At 43.1% G+C, this 15,697-nt stretch overlaps 2 protein-coding genes across 4 annotated transcripts; both read left to right on the top strand.

The window, feature by feature from the left end:
• Positions 1–408: 408 nt before the first annotated feature.
• LOC113020200 (gastrula zinc finger protein XlCGF57.1-like) lies at positions 409–4,785 on the top strand. 3 transcript variants are annotated; one of them, XM_026163962.1, is made up of 3 exons: positions 409–538; positions 964–1,222; positions 3,253–4,785. In XM_026163962.1, exons 2-3 carry the CDS (start codon positions 1,027–1,029, stop codon positions 4,752–4,754), a joined length of 1,698 nt encoding a protein of 565 aa, XP_026019747.1. In that variant the 5' UTR covers positions 409–538; positions 964–1,026; the 3' UTR covers positions 4,755–4,785. The 3 variants fall into 3 exon arrangements, with proteins under 3 accessions (XP_026019747.1, XP_026019748.1, XP_026019750.1); XM_026163963.1 differs by lacking the exon at positions 409–538 and adding an exon at positions 566–585; XM_026163965.1 differs by lacking the exon at positions 409–538 and adding an exon at positions 714–736.
• A 5,146-nt stretch (positions 4,786–9,931) lies between these two features.
• dnal1 (dynein, axonemal, light chain 1) lies at positions 9,932–15,163 on the top strand. The gene is made up of 8 exons (XM_026163961.1): positions 9,932–10,012; positions 10,445–10,483; positions 11,098–11,207; positions 11,395–11,450; positions 11,538–11,593; positions 12,155–12,281; positions 13,710–13,850; positions 13,930–15,163. Exons 1-8 carry the CDS (start codon positions 10,010–10,012, stop codon positions 13,977–13,979), a joined length of 582 nt encoding a protein of 193 aa, XP_026019746.1. The 5' UTR covers positions 9,932–10,009; the 3' UTR covers positions 13,980–15,163.
• The last annotated feature ends 534 nt before the right edge of the window (positions 15,164–15,697 follow it).

Raw genomic sequence — 15,697 nt, 5'->3', positions numbered from 1 at the left:
TACATTTATCTGTATGGTAAGATTGATTGATTAAAAACCAAATTATGTTCAGAGGTGATTCAAAATTATTTCAGAATAAAGTAGATAAAACGTCTCAGTTTAGTATATAAAAGTCTGTGGTCTAAAAAGCAAGTACAATCTTCCAAAATCTAGTATTTACTTTTTGGGTTAATTAAAATGTGTTTTTAGCATTAGAGCAGGGGTGGGCAACTCCAGGCCTTGAGGGCCGGTGTCCTGCGGGTTTTAGATCTAACCCTGGGTCAACACACCTGAATCAAATGATTAGTTCATTACCAGGCCTCTGGAGAACTTCAAGACATGTTGAGGAGCTAATTTAGCCATTTAAATCAGCTGTGTTGGATCAAGGACACATCTAAAACCTGCAGGACACCGGCTCTCGAGGCCTGGAGTTGCCCACCCCTGCATTAGAGAGAGAGAGAGAGAGCGTCCAGCGCCGATTTGATCCCATTCCAGTCCTGTGAGACTAAAAACGAATAAAGAGAAGCACGCAATTGAAAACCCCTCGAATCACCTCCTGGTAAAACACTGCCACCTGGTTTCACTTGCAGCTAAAACATGTAGAGGGTAATTACAAAAAGTACCTGTAAGGGAGAAAGATTACCTTTTAAAATAGGTTATATAACCTGATTTAAAGGGTAATCTTGGTCCCTACCTGCTGATGTTCATGTTAGGAATGCTTTGGAGTTTGTAAAGCTCTGATGTGCGTCAGAAAGAAGTGAGCTCCCTGTTCTGTCATTTTGGTGTTTATCATAAAAACAAACTTAATTTACCTGTGCAAAATCCAACTAAAACCTGCTTTTATGCAATAATCTCAACAGCTATCAACTTGAAGCTCTTATTTTGAAAAGAAGCCCAGCTAACCGTAATTCTTCCTGTCAGACGAACATAGGCGCCATCTTGACAGTAGTCCTTTAGCACATTGTGCTGCTGTTTTCTCTTCAGAAATCAGCGTCTGAAAACAGAAAGCTCTTGTTTCCACGTCTCTGGCTCATCGGGCTCTCGGTCATGTCCAGCATCCAGCTGCTCAGAGTGCTCGTTAACGAGCGGCTGGCCGCGGCCGCCGACGACATCTTGGAGGCGGTGAAGAAGACCATCGCGGGCTATGAGGAGGAGATCCTGCTGTCCAAACGGGAGATCCGCCGCCAGCGACGGATGCTGCAGAGAGAGTCCAGATCAGAGACGTACGCCGGCAAACACTCAGGTCTGTGAGCTGCCGGCGTGTCTTCAGCCCTTCAGGTTGTCCGCTAACAGGCCGTACTGGAAACAGGCCCATCTGGGGCAGCATGTCTGCCCAGTGGTACCCCATTCAAAAAATCTGCAGATTTAACGTTTCCCATTTAAAAGCAAAGGTCCCAACCTCAATAAAAACACATTCCTTAATTTCAAAGTATGCTTTTGAATTCGGCATAAAAGTTATTGACAAAGCTGCCTCACACTCTGAGCAATAGAAACTTTAAATGACTGATTGAAAGGTGACCGTCAGGGCGCCGAACTTTTCGAAATAAATCGTTTCCGCCTCTGAATTCAAAGATGTTCACCTGACAAAGTCTGGAAGCCTATTTCTGACTAGCGTGACTTGCTTTGTTATTCAATTAACGGCTTTAAGTTTAGATTGACAAACTTTCTTTGGCCTCATTTCAACAGTTCAAAAGACAGTGTTTGCTCATTAAATTCTCTCAAACTATACATATATATATATATAATTCGTTTGTTTGTTACCCAAGCATGACATTTAAGTCTGACAAGTGATTCACCGAGCTGCTCTACAGTCTGAGAAAAATGAACTTTTACGGGCTGGTTTTCATGAAGAGACTGCTGCTGGGACACCAAACTCCACAGACACATTTAGTAAGACAATTTTATTTCTCCACATGCAAATATTACAGTGATCTGCACAAGTCTTGAGCAACACCAATGCTCTTTGTATTGAAACATTTCCAAGCAGAGTCTGTGTAGGTTCTCAGTCAGGGAGTGAAGGTCTCACAGTGGTTTTACCTGAAACCTCTGCTAAAAATGACCCACGCTTCTGTCCACACCTTGACTCATATGATGAGGCACGTGATTAATAAAGAACACACTTAAGGGACAACTCCCACTAGGCCTTAAATACCTGGGCCTCTCCACCATTTGGTTTTAGAACTGAAGAAACTTCTTGCATGAGCGGTGAAATGTCTTCAACACACTTAAACAAGTCCAGTCGCTTTCTATCCAAGCTCCTTAGAATGTGCAAGTGGTGTTCAGGAATAGCTCTGCAGGGTTCTTGAAGGACATTCAAAGATCTTCCTTGGATATTTCTGACTTTCGTTCTGTTTTCTGTCGGGATGATCCCATACTGTGTCAGTTATGTTGAGGTCCGGGCTCTGGGGAGGCCGATCCGTGACTGATCATAACTGTAGAGCTTCTCGAGGCAACTGTTGTTGTGATTTGGCGCCATATAAATAAAAGTGAATTAAGCTAAACTTAAAACTACCAAGTGTAACTTAACTTTAAGTTAGGGCTTAAAAGCTGAATATTGATACAAAGAGAGGGAACCTCAACAGTCAGACAATCCCCTGTGAGGTGATCGTGGCAAGGATGGGAAGGAAGAAATCCCTTTTAACAGGAAGCGACCTCCAGCATTACCAGGATAAGGGGGGGGGGGGGGAGACAGCATAGAGAGGTGAAACACACTCTATAAGAGAGATCTAAAACCTAAGCACTCATGTGCCCTGAGGTCTAGTGTATTATTGTGAAGTTTGAAGACGATCCATAGAAAACTGGGTAATATGAAGTTTTTACTGATTTTCACATTTGGTGCGACTTTGACCAAATATGCAGCAAAACTAAATCAGCTTGAGCCGTTATTGGTATCAACAATCACACAAAGTTAGAAAATGATATGTTGAAACTCTAGATGCTAGATTACTAAGAGACAGACAAACAGACCTGATTACAGACTCCTCCCCTCCAGGGGGCGGGGACTATGCATAACAAATATTAGGGGAAATCTCTTCATTCTTCCTGTCTGGAAGACAAAATATCAGTTGTCTGATTTTTATTTGTTTGTTTTAAATGTCAGTCTTGAACCATTGATGAACACTTTTGTTTATCTGTCAAATTTGCAGATCAGAATAAAATGTAGCCCTCAGTCAGTTATTTGTGGTGGTATCTGGAGTATAGTTTGTATCATGGCTCTTGATGACATCACTGTTTCCTGAAAGTTTGAACTTTTTTTTTTCTCTCTCTCTGCAGACCAGCCGCAGCTCGCGCTGACTGTCTGGGACGAGGACTTCCCTGAGGATCAGCAGCAGGCAGAGGAGCAGTGTGAGCTGGAGTGGAGCCCCAGTCAAGACTTGGAGAATGAAGAATCTCTACAGACGGACAAGAACCAGGAGGAGGACGAGGAGCAGCCACAGCACCCGCTTCAGGAGCTGAGGGAGGAGGAAGAGCAGGCGCTGCAAGAGGTTGAAGGGGAGGAGGATAGCGCCATCGGGTTCATCTTCAAGCATCAGCCCAGCTCTCTGAGCACTAAAGGAGGCGGTGGCGATCCTCTACCCAGCACGTCCACAGAACAGGAGCAGGCGCAGGAAGAAGTGACTGTGGAAGACAATGACGAGGCCTCCTCCAGCTCCTCGACTGTCAACAGCGATGACGAGTGGAGGGCCAGTGTGGATTCTCAGAGCGACGACAGCGACAGAAGCCACGAGTGGAAGCCGAAGAAGAAGAAGGGGCCTCGTGTACCGATGGCGCCGACACTGCACCTGGCCAAAAAACTCAAATCCAGAATCTGCTGTAAAGTGTGCGGGAAAGGCTTCCACGCCAACATCTCTTTGGTGAACCACATGGAGATTCACCCCAAGGACGTCTGTGGCGTGTGCGGGGAACGTTTCGACAGCGAGGAGAGCTTTCACAGTCACGTGAAAACTCACGTGAAAGCGGAGATCTGCAGCGTCTGCGGGAAGTGTTTCGGGACCTCGAGCAACCTGGAGACGCACATGAGGATCCACACGGGGGAGAAACCGTTCCTGTGCAGCGAGTGCGGGAAATCCTTCAACTGCCGTCACAACATGGTGCGACACATCAGGATACACACGGGGGAAAAACCGTACACCTGCACCATCTGTGGGAAATGCTTCAATGACTACTCGACTCTGAAGCGCCACCTGCTGGTTCATATCCGCAAGAAAACCCGCAATCCAGAAAACTCATCGGTTAACGATGACGGCGACAAGGGGCTCAAGACATCGCAGTCAAAAAAGTCCCGGGCTATATGCGAAGTATGCGGGAAAATGTTCCACTCGGTGGTTTCTCTGGTGAATCACGCCAAAAGTCACGCCACAGATGTCTGCGGCGTGTGCGGGATGAATTTTGATTCTGAGGAAAACTTGAAAAGTCACCTGAAGACTCACAAAAGCGGGAAGGTCTGCGAAGTGTGCGGTAAGTGTTTCGACGGGCACGGAAACCTGGAGATGCACATGAGGATTCACACCGGGGAGAAACCGTTTCTGTGCAATGAGTGCGGGAAATCCTTCAACTGCAGACACAACATGTTGCGGCACATCAGGACGCACACGGGGGAGAAACCGTTTCTGTGCAACGTCTGCGGCCGAGGCTTCAGCGACCAAACGAGCCTGAAGCAGCACAGCAGCACGCACACGGGAGTCAAACCGTACCGCTGCGAGGTCTGCGGGAAAGGCTTCCACCGAAAGACGTACGTGAGGCTGCACATGAAGAGCCACACGTCTGGGAAGTGACTGCTGTGTAAATAAAGATTTTGAAAATGAAGATGTTTTTGAATTTTATTGTGAAAAACTGACAGAATTTATATCGTCTTCATGCATCATTGGTCCTGAATATAATGTTGGAAGGAAAATATCCAAAGGTGGCTTATTGTTCCAAAAATAAGGCGGCTGTGACTCCAAACGTTCCAGTAATATTGAGCTCGGCGTGACTCACGGTGAAGGTAAAGACTAAAGGACGACCCACATTGCACCAAAGAAAGGCAGAGAACACATTTCTGACTCGTCCGATGTTTCTAAGGGACAATTTGAATTATTAGACTTTTTTAAATCTCCAACACAGTTTTGTTTTCTTTTTAATCACTTAAAACCCAAAATGTAAAATAATATTAAGTGCCAGAAAATTAAGAGTTTTTGAAAACGGGCAGTCTTTGAACCAATTGACAAATTTCTTTATAAAAATAATTACATTTTATTTTCATATATGACTTTTAATTTGTATCATATTTGTTACATCTGGGGGAAAAAATCACACTGATGATGTAGAAGTCTCAAAAACATCAAATATAATGCACTAGGCATTGAGGGGTTAAAGCCATATTTGGTTATAGCAGCCATAATAGATTCATCAGCTTCATATTTCTAATGACTCCACTAGAGTAGCTCCTGGAGTCTAAGAGAAATAAGGTTTCTCTAAGAGAAACCCAAAATTCTGCATGACGCACCTGAAACTTCCCTGAAAGCTGATTTTCTTCTGGGCGAAGTGTTTTCATTGTGAGAACCGAGCTCACAGCTCACTGTCAGCTGAGACTGAAGAAGTCACTTGGATGAAATGCTTCTTCCCAATGCTCCTTACCTGGATGATTTAGCGTGCATCAAAACGCGTCTCACACGTCTGAGAAAATAACTTGAAATTTTGAATTAGGTGTAAATGTCAAAGAAGTTAATGTTTTTGTTTGTTTTTCAGGGAGGAAACAAAGTTTAAAAATCAAATCCAGCTTTTTAGTTTACACACCAAAGGAGAAATTCTGGTAGTTACGTTGAAAAGCCCCCATAACCCATAACGTGTTTAACGCTTTGTTTCGTTAAATGCTTTTCTGTCATTATTCCAACTTCACCCACATATAGGTCGAGCATCAAACGCTAACATCCTGCTATAACGCTATCGCAGAATATAACAAAAGTTTGCTCTCAGACGTTTTATCCTATTACACGGGCGGCCTCGTGGTCTAACTTTGTACTTCAAGCCCCAAACAAACGACAACAATGTAACGTTTTATTGTTTAGTACACATGCAGGCGGTTACATGATGTAAATCTGTGTCCTTCACATCGTGCCTCTGACGGACTGATAATGTGCAGCAGTTTGGAGTCACGACTTCAGATATTCACTTAATGTCGAGCTGCTAACTCGAGTTGGTCAAAGCTGTTTGCTGAGAGATGCCTTCTGTATTTTGATGGAGACTAATTTTTAGATTTTGTTGGGGTTTTTTTTTTTAAATCTTTTGCTCAAATTTTCTTAATAAACTCTGAGTCAACTTTGGTTGTTTCCTTGCTTATTTCTCCACAGTGCACAGATGACCAAAGAACTACAGCGAGTTTAAGAAAATGTGATTAAAACCAGTATTTTTCTTTTTTTTTAAAATTGGGCTTTATAGAATTACGCTGGCATGTGGTTCGCACTTTTGCCTCACAGCAAGAAGACCCTGGGTGGAGCAGGAGGTGGGGTGCATCTTGACCCTGGACTGGATAAGTGGAAGAGGATGGATGGATAATTACAGGGGTCTTCTTTATTCTGCTCAGCTTGGCTGGTTAGCTTTTAGCAGTGCTGAATAAATAACTTATAACACATATATAACATATAAATAAACATTAATACACTTAGCTAAAATCTCTTGTATATGTTTTTTTTAAATTATTTTATTTAATCCTAATTATTCTTTATTTTTATGAACTGGTAAAGCCCCAAAAGCTTACAAACAAACAAACTCTTACTGGTAGCTTTCGTGTTCATGTTAATTGTGTAAATGCTGTGAGCTACTCACAATGTTGAGTTCCTGTTTCTCTTTATTCTTTATTATTCTAGTTTGATTTTAATTCAATTAGATTTTATATGTAATTACTTAAATGGCACATTGTAAGTGAACAAAAATAGCAATTACTGCTACTTCATTAAGCTAGCCTGATTAACCTTTAAGCAGTTACAGTGGGGCAAAAAAGTATTTAGTCAGCCACCGATTGTGCAAGTTCCCCCACCTAAAATGATGACAGAGGTCAGTAATTTGCACCAGAGGTACACTTCAACTGTGAGAGACAGAATGTGAAAAAAAAAAAAAAAATCCATGAATCCACATGGTAGGATTTGTAAAGAATTTATTCGTAAATCAGGGTGGAAAATAAGTATTTGGTCAATAACAAAAATACAACTCAATACTTTGTAACATAACCTTTGTTGGCAATAACAGAGGTCAAACGTTTACTATAGGTCTTTACCAGGTTTGCACACACAGTAGCTGGTATTTTGGCCCATTCCTCCATGCAGATCTTCTCGAGAGCAGTGATGTTTTGGGGCTGTCGCCGAGCAACACGGACTTTCAACTCCCGCCACAGATTTTCTATGGGGTTGAGGTCTGGAGACTGGCTAGGCCACTCCAGGACTTTCAAATGCTTCTTACGGAGCCACTCCTTTGTTGCCCGGGCGGTGTGTTTTGGATCATTGTCATGTTGGAAGACCCAGCCTCGTTTCATCTTCAAAGTTCTCACTGATGGAAGGAGGTTTTGGCTCAAAATCTCACGATACATGGCCCCATTCATTCTGTCCTTAACACGGATCAGTCGTCCTGTCCCCTTGGCAGAAAAACAGCCCCATAGCATGATGTTTCCACCCCCATGCTTCACAGTAGGTATGGTGTTCTTGGGATGCAACTCAGTATTCTTCTTCCTCCAAACACGACGAGTTGAGTTTATACCAAAAAGTTCTACTTTGGTTTCATCTGACCACATGACATTCTCCCAATCCTCTGCTGTATCATCCATGTGCTCTCTGGCAAACTTCAGACGGGCCTGGACATGCACTGGCTTCAGCAGCGGAACACGTCTGGCACTGCGGGATTTGATTCCCTGCCGTTGTAGTGTGTTACTGATGGTGACCTTTGTTACTTTGGTCCCAGCTCTCTGCAGGTCATTCACCAGGTCCCCCCGTGTGGTTCTGGGATCTTTGCTCACCGTTCTCATGATCATTTTGACCCCACGGGATGAGATCTTGCGTGGAGCCCCAGATCGAGGGAGATTATCAGTGGTCTTGTATGTCTTCCATTTTCTGATGATTGCTCCCACAGTTGATTTTTTCACACCAAGCTGCTTGCCTATTGTAGATTCACTCTTCCCAGTCTGGTGCAGGTCTACAATACTTTTCCTGGTGTCCTTCGAAAGCTCTTTGGTCTTGGCCATGGCGGAGTTTGGAGTCTGACTGTTTGAGGCTGTGGACAGGTGTCTTTTATACAGATGATGAGTTCAAACAGGTGCCATTCATACAGGTAACGAGTGGGGGACAGAAAAGCTTCTTACAGAAGACGTTACAGGTCTGTGAGAGCCAGAGATTTTCCTTGTTTGAGGTGACCAAATACTTATTTTCCACCTCTGTCATCATTTTAAGTGGGGGAACTTGCACAATCGGTGGCTGACTAAATACTTTTTTGCCCCACTGTATACACAGTATAAAGCATCGTGTCAGTGCAATTTCAATAAAGGAGTTTCATTCTAACCAATGCCCGCTGGTGGCTACATTTTTTTTATGAACCAGGCAAACTGTTTTATTTTGATCTGGATGGACAGATTTTGCAAATTAAATTTGACAAAAAAAAATCCTACGTACGTGCAGATGTAACTCTAGTGTTTTTTTAGAGAACTGCTCAATTTTTCAGATTTCTGCCTGTTAGATGAGACGATGATGACACAGAGTCCAAACAATGGGAACAACAATAGAAATCAAAGCAGTGAAGCAAAAGTGCACAAACTTCATCACTGATGACTCATGTGTCACATTTGACTCGTTGTTCTGGTAGATTTGAGAAGCCGAGGTTTAAAAACAAGGTTTATGTGTCATCAGTTAATTCAGCTGCTTCCTTTTTAACTTCATGCATCTTTAGTTGATTTGCCATCTCCACTTCCAATGCTCGTCTCATCAGGCTGAAACATGATTCTTTGTTTTCTACAGTCAGGACTGCAGGTCCTGTGAAGGAGGTAAAAACACAAACCTTATAAGTGCCTTTTAATCCTGCAAGAAGTCAGAGTTTGATTCAAATAAGACTGATTACAGGGAACGTGGGTCTCTTTAATCGATATCCTTGTTGTCTTGTCAGCTGTTTATTTTTTAAAAAGCATTTCAGAAATCCACGATTGAAGGTTTTCTAGTGTGTTTTATATTTTATATGATTTTACTGCAGTGCATTGGTGTCATTGTCTGAAAAATGAAGCTGTTAGCAATCAGATGCTTCCCAGATGACACTGCATGGTTGATCAAAATGAACTTTTCTGTGTTCAGAATTCCATCAGTTTTGGAAAGATCTCCAACACCACCCACTAGAATTTAGCTCTAAACCACGACAGACACTCCACTGTGTTGGATGGATGTAGACCCTCACTTATACCTCTCTCCTCCACCGTATATACTGACAAATTGAACCAAACATTTCCCTCTTTCCCTTCCTTCATGGATCAGCTGAAGGTCCAGATGCAGTTCTCATGTGGATTGTCAGGATCTGGATTTTTTTTCCTGTTTTTTTAAGGGCATGACTTTCATATGCTGTTCTTCTGTTGTAGATAGTTTGTTATAGGACTGACACTATCTTTTTCCTTTACTTGTCTAGCTTACCCAATTTTTTTAAGAACATACTGCACACCAACTGAGATAACCCACGTTTTTGTCTCTGGGATTTACCTTTTTGAAGCAAAAATACTATTTACACCTGTAAAACTGTTGTCTTTGGCATTTTTTATAAGTTCAACTAAAGAAATGGAAACAAATAGAAGTGTCCTTTTATGCTACAGTGATTTATATTATCACTATTAGTACTATTACTACTACAGTCTTGAATAGTATAATCTTGAATAACAATACTTTGCTTTTATCAGGTCAACAACGACTTGTAGCAGATTACTTTTATTTCTTTCTAGTTAAATTTTTACCTCTAATACGGGTCAAGTACAGTGCGCATGTGCAGCCGGTCCCCGACAGTACCATAGCAACAGCAGCGGACATCAGACGCGAACATGGTGAGTGTTTGTGTTTTCGGTTGGTTTTGGAGCTTTTTGCCGTTTTTGAGCTGCTGCTTGAGTGATGGTACCTCTAAAAACTGACAGAAGCTCGGAGTCACCTCATGTCTGAGCGTTTTACCGGCCGGAAACACGAAGCAGCGCCACATCCGCCGGCTAACACGGGCTAACTTTAATTAGCTCCTTAGCTCGTTAAGTAGCCGGAAAACAGCAGCAGAGTCCTGAAGGAGAAGCTGGATTAATCTCTTCTTCGGCTGTGTGTGAAGAGTCAGCATCGAGCCCAACATTAAAAATCTATAGTGAACTATTATTATCATTGATATTAAGATGGTTCTTATTGTTATGTTAGCCCAAACCAGAGTGTTTGTTTGTGTTATCATCACACTTTAAATCGGACATGTTTCTGATTGGTCTAAATGTTGATGTTTCCAGGCAAAAGCAATGACTGTGAAAGACGCGCTGGCCAAATGGGTGCGACACACACACACACACACACACATACACACACACACACACAATCAATCAATCAATCAATCAATCAATCAATCAATCATAATACAGTGGACTCGGATGTAAACCAAACAAAACATCACATAAAACACATGGAAAAATAATTTCCTTTAGAAAGACAGCAGTGGGCTGTACTCTGAAACAGGCTTTGAGACTCATTCAGAAAACTTTGGCTTTATATCACCATGGTTACCAGTGCTGCAGACCTTAACCTGCTTCCCAGCAGCTCTAGTCCAAGATCAAGCATGAAATCACTGCCTATCAGACCAACCAGAGCTCTGAAAAATAATGTCAACATTCTGAGCTCAGAAGGCAGATAGTCCAAAGATTTAAAGGTCTTTATGAGCATTATTCTTTTCTGTCCACCTGAAGCTCATCACTGATTCACGTGCCAAGATATTTACACTGCTACACAAAATAGTTTACCACCACAGGAGAGACAGTCATAGGATTCATCTTGAATTCCACAATCAGCTCTGCAGATTCAGACACCTTAATGTCCAAGAACGACACCACCCAGACTCACACATTGGCTGCCACAGTGTGTACATGTATGTGACTGTGTGTGTGTGCAGGAGGAGAAGTCAGGCGAGAAACGAAGCGAGGCAAAAGCCGTCAAGCTGTACGGTCAGATTCCTCCTATAGAGAAGATGGACGCATCGCTCTCCACGCTAACAAACTGCGAGTGAGTCGTGCAGACGGGACGCCGTCTCATAAAGTCAGAAGTACTTCACTTGTTCATGTTAAACTGTGCGGGTCAGCAGAACAGGAGGACACCCAGAAACAGCCTTAAAAACAGCAGCAGTGGCAGGTTTGGGCCAAACACTCATCCTTCAAATCCATCACGTGTTGTTGTGTCGCTTTCTTCACAGGAAACTGTCTCTGTCCACAAACTGCATCGAGAAGATAACAAACCTCAACGGCCTGAGTGAGTGCTGACTACACACACACACCCACACACACTCTGACCACAGATGGAAACGTGTTGTTGTAATGGGATGTTTGGTCCTTCCAGAGAACCTGAAGATTTTGTCTTTAGGAAGGAACAACATCAAGTCGTTCGCAGGGCTGGTGAGTCACACGGGACACTGAGGCGTCCTGGGGACGTGGGTGAGACAAATAATGCACGGCCACAAGTTAAGACGCATGATGACTGAGTTGTTGCCGGGTCTAAAGTTTCCAAGCACTTTAGATTTGACAAATCACGAGCACCCATGCAAAATGTTCTCCTTTATCTTTTCATACCTGTGTCATAAAAAGAATATTACCACCAGAAACTCTGTGTTTATCCCGACATTATTAACATGACAGCATGTTGACCTGAAACCTACGACACAGGTTCAACAGATCCAGGATGTCTGCCTGTGATCTGGCTTCACTTAACCCAACATCATCATCAACAACCTGGCAAGAGGTCACATGAATAATAAGATAACGAGATGATTCTTCATCATATATTTGGAAAATGCTTTTGTTACATTCATAATCATAACAGTAAAACTAAAAGTAATAATAATAACCAAGGTTTTTTTTTAAATTCCAGGATCCATTTTTTGTGTGAATTATTTTACATTGATTCTGTGTGTGTGTGTGTGTGTGTGTGTGTGTGTGTGTGTGTGTGTGTGTGAGCAGGAGGCTGTAGGTGACATACTGGAGGAGTTGTGGATCTCTTATAACCAGATAGAGAAGCTGAAGGGAATCCAGTGCCTGAAGAACCTGAAAGTCCTCTACATGTCCAACAACCTGGTCAAAGACTGGGGTAAGCGGGGGTTAGAGCAGGTGTGGTGATGCTCGCTCAGTAATAAGAACACAAAAACATCCCGCGGTCCTTTTTCCTTCATCGCTGTGACGGGTTCATGGTGCCGATGTAAAGTTGCCGTTGCTGCGCCTTTAGCCAGCTACAAAAGACTAGCGAGCATGAATAGTATAATATTTATATAAGTGTCAGGTGATTTCAAACAGCTCGACAATGATCACACACAAACACTTTGTCTGCAGTTTGTCTGAGAGATAAATGAACAGTTGCTTTGTTTTCCAGGGAGAGAAAAAATGTCAATGTGTGAGATGGATGGAGGAAGATGAAAGAGGACAGGAGGGGCAGATAAGAGACTATTTTTACACTAAGGACTGCGAGATCTTACATGTATTGGCCTCATTCATTTTAGTTTAGTTTATAAATCAAACGAGAAACATTATGTTTCTCTGAATTGTGTTTTTGTTACATTTCTTGCAAAACAAACTAGTTTTACTGATTTTCTGGATGAACATACCAGCCAGTTTAGTGCAGACCGAACTGGTTAGTTTGCAGTGATGTGATGAAGTTTACAGGAATCAGAATCAGCTTACTTTATTAATCGATAGGGAAATTATGTGGGTTACAGTTGCTTAGGCACGGTAACATGAACAAAAACAGGCTAGACTATTTAACAATACAACATGTTATGTGTATCAGATGGAGGAGTTGTACAGGGAGATGGTCACAGGCAGGAATGATTTTGATTTTGGTGATCTCAGTCTTGCACTGTGGTGAGTTATTGTTACATCAGTTTATATTTAAGGTGGTGCTGATTAGGTTCACTGACTGAAATCTGCCTTTCGTATAAGCTGTGTAGTGTTTATAGCGTCCAGAGGCTTCACAGCAGCAAAACAAATCAAAATACTCATTTCATAGTATTCGAGCATTACTCATGAAGTAAAACTTCTATCATTTTCCCTCTGTGAAACACCCGGAGCATGGCACATTGCTGTGCAATTGCATTAAAGCTCTATCGTATTATTAATAACACAGTGTTTGGTAACCATCGAGCTCCAGGCCTTCCTGTTTGCTCACCGGCAGGCTGATCTGATTCTGGACGCTAAAATCAGACGGATTCAGACAGCCTCCTCCTCCATGCTGGACTGCAGCTGGTGATGACAGTCGTGGTCCTCTAAAGTGGGATTTATAATCGAGCAGAGCGCAATCAGCTGTAGGACAACATGGAGGACGGTCGGCTGATATTTACTCAAGTCCATGTTTTAAGATTTACTAAGGTATCTATAGAGCGCCGGTGCGCCTGCTGTCTGTTCTACTGTGAAAGTTTTCTTTAGGTGAAATAAGTTTTTATTTTTCTTGAATCCAGCGTTGTTTTTTTAACTTGTTGATTTGTGAAGTTGCTGTGGTGAATGTTGTGTTTTGCGTGCGTTGCAGGAGAGTTTGTGAGGCTGGCGGAGCTGCCGTGCCTCGTTGACCTCGTGTTTGTCGGAAATCCTCTGGAGGAGAAACACTCGGCCGAGGGGACGTGGATGGACGAGGCCACGAAGAGACTCCCTAATCTAAAGAAACTGGACGGTACGAGTGTTTCAGAGCAGGAACGGATCATAGTGCCGAGCTGCAGCCTGCAACTGATCTCTTCTTCTGCATTATTCAGGAACTCCGGTCATCAAGCAGGAAGTGGATGAAGGAGAAGGAGAGAGCTGAGAGGCGTGAGCCCTGCGTTCCCTCAGAGTCTTCCTCTTTTTTTGAGTTTTCTGTGGTTTGTTACGGTGCTTTCTTTTATATGAACCATTTTTTAATGACAGCACAGACTTTGTTGTAGATCAACAAGCACAAGAATGTTTGTTTTAGAGTTTTTAAAGCTAATTTCCTAAAAGCTGTTTACAGCCTTTTACTGACCGACTGGGATTTTAAAGCTGATTGTTGTTAACTGTGATGGTGCAAGAGCATCAAATCCTCCGTGTTCTCAGACTGTTAGCATCACACCAGGTGTTTCTGGCTGTAAATACTGAACTCTGTGTTCCCTCCGTTCACATCACACTGGACTAAAACCAACTTTATAAAGTAGACACTACATCAGACAAGGAAAACTGCTCAGCAGTGGTGTCAGCAGCTGTTTGAGTAATAATAGAAGAAGACTAAACACTGGAAGAGTCACTAATGGTTAAATAGTTAACGCCACTTTTTAACGAGTGCTGCTCCCTACAGAGCCTACCTCCCACCTCCCTGGACTCCAGCCTTTGAGGCTGAAAAATGGAGCTGTAGTTCCTCTAATGTCCACCAGAGGCTGTCTCCAAACGTGCCGCCTGCCTTTCATTGGTTACTGTGTGCGACCTGTAAATGACCCCTTTAGTGCCTGAGCTTAACCACTTCTGAAACTGCCACCCCTACAACCCACTAACGTTGAGGTCGTAGGTCTAAAAACGACTCACGGGGTTGATCGTGCATCAGAGGATGTCGATGTGGGAGTGTGAGGCTGGGCCAGGTGAGGCTCCGCCCACTGGCTCTGGAGTGAGCAACCTCTCAAATGTGTCAGTCACAATCCAGCCAATAGTGGCGTCCTGCTGTGCACTGATATCAGCTGACCTCTCAGAAGTTGAGCTTCTGATGGGAAACAAAGGGAATATCTCTGTTTACGCTCTGCTGCTGCCTCAGATCAGCCTCCTCTGCTCGGTGTGTGTCACTCGGTGTGTGTCACTCGGTGTGTGTCACTCGGTGTGTGTCCACCGCAGAGGCTGCAAAGCTTCACCAGACAAATCTGAAGAAGAAGAAGGTTTTTCCTGCTCGTTTATCCACCACTGTCTCTGTAACCTCATGTGTTTTAAGTTATTTCATGTTTGTACATTATTATGGTCCTTGGAATGATTTAATAAATATTGTTGATGTAACATGTCTTTACTCACAGCAGACAACAAACCTACGCCCAGAACATACCCAGTGCCCTGCACCACCGATCAGCCTGTTAGTGGTGCTGTTTTGTTTCTGACTGCATCGTGAGCTCCTCTTCTCATCAGCCGTGATCAAATTTGCACAGACCGTTCACTGGCAAACTGACAGCTTTAGCTTTAATGTCTGATTTAACTCATTTGGACTTCAACTTCAGCTCCAACGTGCAGAAATGCTCAGGCTGCGGTGCATCTGTGGAAGGTGTTTTATATGAATCCAATCAAATCACGAGAGGCTGTCACAGAAGCAAAAACACACAGAAATACTAATTTCATAGTATTCGAGCATTACTCAAAGCATACAGGCACTGAGGCAAATAATGCAACGATTATGAAGTGCAAAGCTGGATTTATGAAGTCAGCACAGAGACTTTGGGCTGTGAAACCACCTCACAGATGCTGATCGCTGACTACCTCTTCATTTCGCACTCTTATGAGCAGCTGTGTCTTTCGGGGTGAGTCACAGCCTGCAAAACT

The sequence above is a fragment of the Astatotilapia calliptera genome, chromosome 4 (assembly GCF_900246225.1).
Source record: "Astatotilapia calliptera chromosome 4, fAstCal1.2, whole genome shotgun sequence".
Classification (NCBI taxonomy): domain Eukaryota; kingdom Metazoa; phylum Chordata; class Actinopteri; order Cichliformes; family Cichlidae; genus Astatotilapia; species Astatotilapia calliptera.
This window is presented reverse-complemented; position numbering and strand designations above follow the sequence as displayed.

Coding starts and splice junctions, on each gene's coding strand:
- LOC113020200 (XM_026163962.1), top strand. CDS start 1,027: ATGTCCAGCATCCAGCTGCTCAGAGTGCTCGTTAACGAGCGGCTGGCC. Junction 1,223..3,252: donor GTACGCCGGCAAACACTCAG/GTCTGTGAGCTG, acceptor CTCTCTCTGCAG/ACCAGCCGCAGCTCGCGCTG.
- dnal1 (XM_026163961.1), top strand. Junction 11,594..12,154: donor TCAAGTCGTTCGCAGGGCTG/GTGAGTCACACG, acceptor GTGTGTGAGCAG/GAGGCTGTAGGTGACATACT. Junction 12,282..13,709: donor CAACCTGGTCAAAGACTGGG/GTAAGCGGGGGT, acceptor CGTGCGTTGCAG/GAGAGTTTGTGAGGCTGGCG.